The following is an 11699-nucleotide window of genomic DNA, read 5'->3' on the forward strand; positions in this document are numbered from 1 at the left end:
ATTCCTGCCTCCTTTATCAAAGATAAGGTGACCATATGTGTTTGGGTTTATCTCTGGGCTTTCTATCCTGCTGCATTGATCTATTTTTCTGTTTTTGTGCCAGTACCATACTGTCTTGATTACTGTAGCTTTGTAGTATACAAGACTATAAACTAAATAAATACATTCCTTCAGTCCCAATAGGCATGTCCAATGTATTCAACCTCACTGTGAGCTTTTGAGACCATGTTCATTTCCGGTATGAAAACTTCCAAAATGACAAAACACCTTTTATAAGCAGTCTGAACCCAGCAGGGCTTATTTTTAAGTAAGTCAACTTTTAGTATTTTCGTTTTAAATAGAGTTGCCCCTCGGATAAATAATATGTTTTATTACTCTTATTTCTTTCAGAGTACTGTGTGCCAATATATCCAAATCCATTCCTGGAACACAAACAGCCAAATTAGAAAATTTGCCCAGTCATTTGAAAAACTACTCATTTGGTCAATACATGTATGACTGTGTCAGGTAAATTTAATTCCAGGGAGGAAAAGCCAGCAAGAAAACCAAACCTGAGATTTATTCTGTAACTAGGGAGTTTAAAGCAGATTTTATTCACCTTGAGAATTTTAAAGCATTTTTAGTGATCTCCAATTCTCCTACAGTCATTATCATATATTAATAAAAATTATGCAGGTTACTATGTTTCTAACCACTGCTAAAAGTATTTCATTTAATTCTCCTAATCCACGTATGCCAATCTTTAAAAAATTTAATTTTGTTATAACGTTAGGGCAAAAAGTCACTTAAAACATACTGTTCAGGGGCTTCCCTGGTGGTGCAGTGGTTGAGAGTCCGCCTGCCAATGCAGGGGACATGGGTTCGTGCCCCGGTCCGGGAAGATCCCACATGCTGCGGAGCGGCTGGGCCCGTGAGCCATGGCCGCTGAGCCTGCGCATCCAGAGCCTGTGCTCCACAACAGGAGAGGCCACAACAGTGAGAGGCCCGTGTACCACAAAAAAAAAAAAAAATACTGTAAAGAAAATGGAAACTACCAAGAATTGATTTTACAATTTAAGATCATAATCTATGTGAGATATTTGTATACATACATATCTGTCTACTTACCACTGTGTGTGTGTGTGTGTGTGTGTGTGTGTGCATATTTCCCCTAGGGGCTGGGGTTCAGTACTCATTAATTCAGTGCTTATGGTGAGTTTATAGAAAATATCTACAAGAATAATGAGAATTGACTATACATTACAAAATAGGGATGAATGTATAATATCAAAAATAACAGCAAGCGGGCTTCCCTGGTGGCACAGTGGTTGGGAGTCTGCCTCCAATGCAGGGGACACGGGTTCATGCCCCGGTCCGGGAAGATTCCACATGCCGTGGAGCGGCTGGGCCCGTGAGCCATGGCCGCTGAGCCTGCGCGTCCGGAGCCTGTGCTCTGCAACGGGAGAGGCCACAACAGTGAGAGGCCCGTGTACCGCCAAAAAAAAAAAACAAAAAACAAACAAACAAAACCATAGAAAACATACTGCTCAGTACTAATGGGTCAGAAGACCTGGTGCTAAGTATTAGTACACGCATACTATATTCAATGGACATACTGCATCAATTAAGATTTAAGGCACTAAAATATATGGTTAACAAAACAACAGACTTAAAAAACTGAATTCTGGAATTCAAATGCCTGTGTGAATATCAGTTTTAAAATAAGCCACATCTATTAAGTCTGGAAGAAATAATCTCTTTTTAAAAACAAAAAGGTAGGGCTTCCCTGGTGGTGCAGTGGTTGAGAGTCTGCCTGCCGATGCAGGGGACACGGGTTCGTGCCCTGGTCCAGGAAGATCCCACATGCTGTGGAGTGGCTAGGCCCGTGAGCCATAGCCACTGAACCTGCGCGTCCAGAGCCTGTGCTCCACAACGAGAGAGGCCACAACGGTGAGAGGCCCGCATGCCGCCAAAAAACCCCAAACAACAAAAAAAAAAAACCAAGAAAAACAAAAACAACAACAAAAAACCAAAAAGGTATGGTGGGAGGGAGGAATCAAGGTAACCTAATACCAACCAACTACTAAAGTATTATACCTTGAGCATCGTCACCTTTTGGATGTGTTCATACAAGCTCCAAAACTCGATAGTGTTCTAAAGCACAACATGCCAATTAAAAAAAATCATAGGTACCAACATAAAAATGTGTCATACTGAAAAGAGAAGGGCAAACATTATTGTGTTTGCAACAGAGCTTCTTCATTAAGAACCTCAGAGTAGATGAGAATTAATGACATGCAAGCCTTGTGAATAATGAAAATGTCAGCTCAATAGTATCATCACCAAAACGAAAAATACTCAATATAGTTAAAAACAAAAAAAGGTCAAATCACAAAGAACTGCTGAATCTGAGGTCATGAAAATAAAATACCATCGTATATGTAGTTATATACAAAAGTGTTGGGAATTGTTCCTATATAGAATGTTTCATTAAAATTTTACAGCATTTGTAGCAAATCAAAGGTTGATTACCAGATAGCTTTTTTATTCTATGAGTAGCAGGGTGGAATTCAGCTCTGTGAAAATGGAAAAAGACAGGATACTAGGTTCTAGTCTTGGCTGTAACAGTAACTGTAAATTTGGCCAATTTATTTAACCTTTTGTGTCTCAGGATCTCCATCAATATTAGAGTACTGGATTAAGCTATCTACAAGATACCTTTCCAATTCTATGAATCTGTGACTATGAATAAGATATAACCTGCATCACATTACAATACTAAGTCAGAAAAATAAAGCTTAAGAAACAACATGAATAACTAGGATGTAAGCTTAGAAGCTGTGCTTTTCTTACTGCTATTTCACTCATACACTTCTGTCTCTTTTTATGACTATCTTATTTTTTTTTAAAGAAACATAAAGCATTCCTCTTTAAAAAACAGGGCAGGGTTTATATTTCACTGCCTTTACTTATTGCACGGTACCTCTCACCACCCACACAATTTGCTGATCACTTCCATTACTGGCCTATCAGAGGATGCTACTAAGGCCTCCACCACTGCTGATACTACTAGCGCAAAATGGGATTATAAAATATCTGCATGGCAATGTTAGCTTAGCCTGGTTTATATTCTTCTACCTCTACCACTTGAAAAGGACAGCAGGAAAAAAAGGATTCAGCATGTGTCTAATCTCTTGGCAGGAAGTCTGCAGCTCACAAATAATTCTGATTTACAACAACCCTCTAAAACAGTTAAACCGAAGAATATTAACAATGTCAACAAATCAAAGGATGGAGACCAAGCCAAATGCTGCCAATTCACAGGATCAAGTTAGTCAAAAAAAGAAACCATTATAATGACATTTCAATTCACTCAAGTACTTTAGACAGTGAATTTAATCTTCAATTACCCAGTTCAACCCAGTTCATGCTCTTTTATTATCAAGCTACGCCACTAAATTAGAATTTGGTCTTATTCACACTAACTCAATTCTGACTTCTCATTATTCTCAAGAAGTCAAAAAATGACTCAAAAACCCAAAAGATTCATGTGTTTATTTTTAAGTTATTAATGTAAAAGTCACTGATTACTGGCAATTTTGGTGTTAATTGGTAAAGTACTACTTTTTTTTTTTTAACATCTTTATTGGGGTATAATTGCTTTACAATGGTGTGTTAGTTTCTGCTTTATAACAAAGTGAATCAGTTATACATATACATATGTTCCCATATGTCTTCCCTCTTGCGTCTCCCTCCCTCCCTATCCCACCCCTCCAGGCTGTCACAAAGCACCAAGCCAATATCCCTGTGCCATGCAGCTGCTTCCCACTAGCTATCTACCTTACGTTTGGTAGTGTGTATATGTCCATGACTCTCTCTCGTCCTGTCACAGCTCACCCTTCCCCCTCCCCATATCCTCAACTCCGTTCTCCAGTAGGTCTGCGTCTTTATTCCTGTCTTACCCCTAGGTTCTTCAGGACATTTTTTTCCCCTTAAATTCCATATATATGTGTTAGCATACAGTATTTGTCTTTTTCTTTCTGACTTACTTCACTCTGTATGACAGACTCTAGGTCTATCCACCTCATTACAAATAGCTCAATTTCGTTTCTTTTTATGGCTGAGTAATATTCCATTGTATATATGTGCCACATCTTCTTTATCCATTCATCCGATGATGGGCACTTAGGTTGTTTCCATCTCCAGGCTATTGTAAATAGAGCTGCAATGAACATTTTGGTACATGACTCTTTTTGAATTTTGGTTTTCTCAGGGCATATGCCCAGTAGTGGGATTGCTGGGTCATATGGTAGCTCTATTTGTAGTTTTTTAAGGAACCTCCATACTGTTCTCCATAGTGGCTGAACCAATTCACATTCCCACCAGCAGTGCAAGAGTGTTCCCTTTTGTCCACACCCTCTCCAGCATTTATTGTTTCTAGATTTTTTGATGATGGCCATTCTGACTGGTGTGAGATGATATCTCATGGTAAAGTACTACTTTTTAAGAAATAAGTTTTCCACCAAAGTGAACAATTTAAAAGAGTGAAGTCAATTTTTAAAATTAAAATCACTTGACCAAAAAAGAAAATATTATCTACACAAATACAAATGACTGCTATATTGTTTGAGGAAAACAATACTGTGTTACAGAACCAAACACGTTGACAACTGTGATCCCTGAACCAGTGCTCCTACACAGAAATGGTGACGAAGTTGACCATATATCCCCGGTCTGTCCAGAAGAGTAGCAGTCTACAACTGTTGTCCTGTAGTAATTATTAATATGGCCCTCTTCCACGCCTAAGTGTCCCAGTTTGGATAAACTATATGGTCATCTTAGATGTAATTGACACTAACAGGAACTTTGGTCAATAAAAAATGAAAATTGTAATTAGAGTTAAATCCTTTCTTCATACACTCAAGTGAAGAACAAGAGGAAAGAGACCATTTTTCATTCCAGAAAAAACTGAAAACACTGAACACAAATATCTCCTCTCCCCCACAGAAAGTATCACGTTCATCACCATGTAAACGCTGTAATAGCAGCCCAACCTGTAGTAGTGAAATTATTGCAAGAGGTCCACAAATCTACATACATATACCATGCACTGTCTACAGATATTTGTCTCCCACATATGTTGGTGATATTATGACTAATGAAATTAAAACCTTGGGTTGAAGCACTAAAATACAAGAATATCTACAGCAAAAATATCAAGTATATATTTCAAGAGCAAAACCACAAGTTCACAAATATATTCCCAAATTGTTCAAGATTGTCAAGATTTTTACATATAAAATGAACTGCTTGATTATCTGGGAAACTTCCATATTCCAGGTTGGAAAAAAAAATAACGAAGGAAAAATAGACACAGAAGTGTTACTGCTTTCTTACACTGGGTATCAAAATGTCAAAGGATCACGTAAGTTGGATACTTTTTAAAATCAACGGGCCATAAGGTTTTGGAAATGTCTGTGTTATACAGAAATGTTAAGGAATTAGACTTACAAAAGAAAAACATGTCCCAGCCCTAGTCAGTGGCCCAAAATTCTAGCACCTGATTGGTCTGGGTTTGACAGAGGACTTTTTACTTTCTAATTTGTTATCTACTTTACAGTAAATCAAGGGAACAGGAGGTTGGTGAGTGGTTTGCTCTATTTCCCAAACCGCTAGAGCTTTGGGAAAAGTAATATACACATTATAATTCCATAAATGCATTTGATCTACTGTATTATTTAAGGCCTCACTACATGTTCACTAATCTGAAAGAATATATCCAATCAGCCTAACAGTTCTAGATGACTTCATTATTAAGCTATTTCTTAAAGCCATTTCTGATTTTAAATTAAGTTTATCAAACTTTTTCACAAGCAGTAACAGCTGAAACAGGAACCTTGACAGACCAAAAAAGAGGGTGTAATTGCTAAATAAGTCTCACCTGCTTCATAAAGCAAATTTCCTTTAACAAAAGTTTTTGATGCAAATAACCTACAGATTTTAAAAATTACCACCTTTTATTTTCTTTGCATTTCCAATCTAATTAGATAGTAATTAGGTCTAAAGACATAAAACCTTAGTGACTTTGGCATCAGACCTGAGTTAAAATGGGGGCTCTACCACTTATTAGCTATGTAATTGAGGACAAATTACCTAATCTCTCCTTTGAGTCTCAGTTACCTCTGTAAAATAGGTAACATCCTCATGAAGTTTTGCTGTAAGGAGTACAAAATGATACATGTGAAGCACAGGACCTAGCACATAAGTATTCAATACAAATTAGTTATGAATTTAGGCTAACTACCCATCGCAGTTTGCCTGGGACAATGCAGGTTTGCACCTGGATGCATTATTAATAATGTCCCTTTTGCTCTTAAAAGCATCCTGGCTAGGGCAATAAATTATGTGGCTACCTTAACAATGATGATGAAAGGAGTTAATACCAATTAGAGTATTATATATCATTTATGACTTTTTGGACCTTGAAGGAAAAAAATCGAATGTCACACAAAATAATGAGATTATATTCCTGTAATACAGTCTACTGATAATTCATTTTGTTATTCAATAAACATTTAAACACTATTTATTTATACCCATCTCATTCCAACAGTAATTTAAGGCAGCAAATTTCTGTATTGTTTTTTCTGTTCCATACAGGTACTGGTAAATTTCAAACGTTATTTTAAAGGAAAAAAATTGACAGGTACAGCACTAATGAGGTTCCAGCTACTCAGGAACACTACCTTTTGAATTCCCAGTGAAAAACACCCATTCTGATCATGAAGAATGCCCAAGACCAACTAACATATATCAGATAAGCCCATCCAATTACAGGGCCTGCAAAACAGAATAAATATTTTTAAACATGCATTCTACACATAAATCATCAGGAGACGCAACAAAAAATAAATTACCTGACTGTTATATGACATAGTATTGTAATACAATAAACTGGATTTTAGTTTTCTTCACTCTCTGCTCTAGAAAAAAAAAGAATCCATTATTCTTCCTCTTTTATAAGATAGACATTTTCTTTGAAACAGACACATCCTAAAAAAATACATATCCTATATATTTTAGATACAGATACACACACATACATACACACACACACACACTCACCACAACCCAACATAACTCAACATTAGGATATTTGGGGAGACTGAGAAGGTCAGAGGGAACCAGGAATCTTATATGTTATATATAAGATAGCCTTTAAAGGCCGAGAGCCAATCTACCTTTTAATATAAAGTTACTTAAAATAGGCCTTTTCTCATGAGACCATTAATTATTTTCAGATTCTCAGTTACTTCCAAAAACTTATTTGGCACATTACACTAGCCTAAGGCAGTAATTAAAGTATGAAAGATCATCAGGACATCTTAGGCTAAAGAAAAACATTTTTTCAGTAAGAGTATACTAAAATCCAACTAAAAAATATTTAGATTGGTCTTCCTGGGTACTTTATTTTTACAACTTAGAAAACCGATTTTGGGGGAGCGATAACTGTGCCTGCCTGCTCTCAAGTCATCCAGGACGGACATAATGTACCTGATGGGGTGATATAAGTATTCTGTCTTTAATAAGGAGAAGAATCAAAAAATGATTAGTAATAGTATGTCTATTTCTTCCTTCAATCATCCAAAGCCACTGCGGTTAATTCTGATTCAGGAAATGCGGGCTCCTTATTTCCAGCAAAAAATTATTCTGGGGCCTTGCAAACAGTGGATGACAACCTGATATAAATGCTTCCTCCTGCCCCAAAACTAAAGAATGACCTAAATAACAAGCCTGCTAGTCCTCAGAATCCCGGACTAACCTGTGGAATAAGTATGGTGAAACTGTCTAGGGAAGGAACGTGGCTGTCTCCTCCATCTTGAAATTAATCAGCATAAGGGAAAAAGGGACTGAGTATTCAGGAAGCAGAAGCCCAACCGGTTAATACTAGTTACTAAAGCTATGGCGTACGTGGCAGGTACCGCCCGCAGAAGCCGAGACCCTTAGGCATTTTTTTGAGGGGGGAGGGGTTGGGTTGCTCACGGATTGAACGAAAATTAACTTCAAAATCATTTGGCCCAATTCCCACCCTCACCCAGGGAAAAACAACAAACACGCAACAGCTTTTCCCTCCCTTTTGGGGGGATCCTTGCAGTGATATCTGCCAAAGGATATGCCAGGGTTATTCGAGCAAAGGAGTAAACCACATTTGCCTCAGATCCTCAGGGAAGATGTCATCGTGGCCCCAGGGGGCGCCTAATTGATAGTGCCCTGCAGAAGGGCTCAAAATGGGGTTTTGCAAATCCTGGGAAATATAAAGGCCCGCAAGTTCTCAGCATCTAACTTAGAGCAGCCTGATTTTTCCCCCATTTCCTAAACCCAAGCCCGCCATGTAAAAGGGAGGGGGGGAGGAGGACGCGAGGGAAGTCTCCAGAGAACCGAGGAGAGAAAAACCTGAGACGGTCAAAGATTCTCACGTCTGAAGCCAACACTCGAAAATCGCCTCCCCAAAATTCTTAAGGTTCTGGAGGGCCCCGGCCGCGGCTCGAGCGGCCACGAAGAGGAAGTACTTCCCACCTCCTTCCCCTTCTTCAAAGAGCCTGTCGGCCATACACCCAACTAAAATGGCAGCGGCGACTACGCCACGGAGCCCCCCGCAGCAACCTGCGCCTGGGGTCCGGAGGCGGCGCTGAGCCTCCGCCACGATGCGCCACTCAGGCCATTTTGAGAGAACGCAGTAACCGCGGCTCCGCTGTCTTCCTCTCGCTCTCCATCCATTTCTCAGGATTCCCAAGGCTTCACTTACTCGGTTTTAGTGTCGGGATCCGACTCGGTCGGTCCGGCCGCCGCCGCCGCCGCCGCCGCCGCCGCCGGGGCTCCTGCGCGCCTCCCCTACCGCCGCTCTCAAGCCCGCCTCCGATGAGTCGCTGGTTGAGACCCGCCTCTAGCCCAGCGCCTGCTCGGAGACGTTGCTCAGGCAGCCATTATCTTCCCCATTGTTACCAAGCAGCGACAGGAAACGCTTGCCCACAACAGGAAGTGATGATGCCGCGTCCGGGCCCCGCAGCCCGACTCCCAGCCGAGTAGCCAATCCCAGGCGATTGCTTGAAAAGGCTCAGTGGGAGGAGAAGGCTGCCGGCTGACGACGCGGCAAGGCGGGCCGCGGCCTGGAAAAGGAAAACCGCTGTGACGCCCACCATGTGACAGGCCCCACCCTCCTCCGCCATTTTGAATTGTGGCGAGAAATTTCGCGTTCTGAGAATTGTGGGAAAGTTGGCTTTCCAGTTTTGAAAGCTGGAGGATGTCATCGTCTGACTGCTGGAAACCCTTTTCAGAGTGAGAAATGCGATACTAGTCTAACCTGACGTCGATTCACACAGTTAGTCCGGACCGGTTAATACAGCATCCTACGTTTATTCGACATTTATCGAGCGCCAGCTGTAGTGTCAAGCACTATTATAGATGTTGGGGATACAGCGGAAATTAAAGCGGACCAAAATCCCAGTTCTCGTGGGTCTTCATATTCTACTTGGGGGAGGGACAATAATTACTATATATATATATGTGTATATATATGTATAACATATATATAGTTGATGATAAATGCTAGGGTGAAAAAGCGGGGGGAGGTGGGCGGGAGAACGCCCGGTGGGGGCAAACGGGAATTGCAGTTTTAAAAAGAGTGGTCAGAGGTAGCCTCTCTGAGATGGTGATTCTGAAATCCTTGGAAGAGGGCGGTGACTGTAAAACGGTGGGAAAATCTGATAAGGTTGGAATTTAAGGGCGGTTAAGGAAGGCCTTTCTTAGATGGTAATGCGTGAAGGAAGGTAGAGAATGAGCTACCCAGCATCCAACTCCCGTTTTCACATTTAAAGAAAAGCAGCCACGGTTTTAGGGTGTGTCCCTGTTTGTTTTTTTTCCCCCATTTTTCTGTTTTCTGTGTTTTCAGGTAACACTCCAGCTACACTGGCTTTCTTAGTATTATTCCAGCGAACTAAACTTGTTCCCACCTCTACAACTTTACCTTTTCTCAACTGTCACCTCCCCAGAGAGGACTTCCCTAACCACCCTATCTGAAATAACATCTTACCCGTCCCCTTACCTGCTTAATTTTCTTTAGAGCACTTCATCTGAAAATATATTATTTATTTGTTTACCCCACCCCCTTAAGAACAGTAAACCTTTTTGTTTTGTTCACTGTTATATCCGCAGTGAGCTCATAGTAGGCCCTCAAATATTTTTTGATAGAGTGCCGGCCTCAGCATGACGGCCATTTCATCAGCCAGAAATATATTTCACTCCAAGCAGTTACAACAATATCCCTCATACTTCCCTGTTCAACTTTCCAACAGGCTTGATACTGTCATTTTTCACAGTATGGGAATATGAGTTTGGTATTGTGTCTCTACTCAGCTTTTGTCTTATATTACATGTCATATACTAGAACTTTTACCTAGAATGTGTAAAATGAGTTCTTCAGTGGCCTGCAATTGCTATTAAGCCAGATATTGAGATTATGGCAATAACATTAGCCACTCCTTGACATATTCTTGAGGCAAACGTGGCTTAATGTAAAATATAAAATCACAAAAGAAGTGGAAAATGTAGGTGAATATGTCTATAGCCTTGGGGAGGTGGAAGGACTTTCTAAACATGACACAAAGTCCATAAAAGGAATTACTGTTAAATACAACTTCATAAATGAAAGTAAAGCTTCTGAATGTCAAAACACAAGGTTAATAAAGTTAAAAGACAAATGACAAACTGAGAAAAATAATTTCCATATGACAGCTAAGGGGTAGTACTGATTTATAATAAAATTAAAAGAGAAATGAGAAATTGGCAAAAATGCTACATATGATAAACATATGATAAGCATGTATGGCTAGTATCACTACAGACAGTCCCCAATTTACGTGGTTCGACTTACGATTTTTTGACTTTACTATGGTGCAAAAGAGATACTCATTCAGTAGAAACTGTACTTCAGATTTGAATTTTGATCTTTCTCTGGGCTAGCAATATGCAGTACGATACTTTCTGGTGATGCTGGGCAGCAGCAGCAAGCTGCAGTTCCCAGTCAGCCACATCATGAGGGTAAACAACCCAGACACTGATAGCAATTCTGTACCCACACAACCATTCCGTATTTCAGTACAGTATTCAATAAATTACATGAGATATTCATCACTTTATTATAAAATAGGCTTTGTGTTAGATGTTTTTGCTCAACTGTAGGCTAATTTAAGTCTTCTGAGCATGTTTAAGGTAGGCTAGGCTAAACTATGATGTTTGGTATGTTATGTGTATTAAATGCATTTTCCACTTAGGATATTTTCAACTTAGGATGGATTTCTCGGGACGTAACACCATCGTAAATTGAGGAAGATCTGTAGTCTATAAAGTGCTATTATAAATTTTTTTTAAAGATAAATATCCCAATTAAACGTGCAAAGGGCATGAATAGACAATTCAAAGAAGGAGAAAATATTTGGCTGATAAGCATATGATAATATTAATCAGAGTAATCAACCTCACTCATAATCAGAAATAAAAATAAAAACAGTGATATCTCTTTTTTGCCTATCAGAATGTCAAAGATTAAAAGTTTTTAATATTAAGTATTGATGAAGATACTATGAAATGGGCACACTTATATGCTACTGGTAAAACTGATATAACCTTTTTTAGGTAATTTGGCAACATGTATCAAAAGCCTA

General features: G+C 39.5%; 1 protein-coding gene across 2 annotated transcripts in view; it reads right to left on the bottom strand.

Moving 5' to 3' along the window:
- Positions 1 to 8968, bottom strand: part of RLIM (ring finger protein, LIM domain interacting) — a 35106-nt gene extending 26138 nt beyond the window's left edge. The window contains exon 1 of one of the 2 annotated variants that reach the window (XM_029240853.1): positions 8786 to 8968. Coding sequence is in view for 1 of the 2 variants with exons in the window: in XM_029240852.1 (XP_029096685.1) it covers positions 6897 to 6914 (18 nt within the window). In the remaining variant the exon portion in view is untranslated. Of the gene's footprint in view, positions 1 to 6896; positions 7201 to 8785 lie in introns of those variants that run through there. The other variant, XM_029240852.1, reaches the window with a different exon arrangement.
- Between the last annotated feature and the right edge of the window lie 2731 nt (positions 8969 to 11699).

This window comes from Monodon monoceros, unplaced genomic scaffold (assembly GCF_005190385.1).
Source record: "Monodon monoceros isolate NGI ecotype Baffin Bay Population unplaced genomic scaffold, NGI_Narwhal_1 Super_Scaffold_22, whole genome shotgun sequence".
Classification (NCBI taxonomy): domain Eukaryota; kingdom Metazoa; phylum Chordata; class Mammalia; order Artiodactyla; family Monodontidae; genus Monodon; species Monodon monoceros.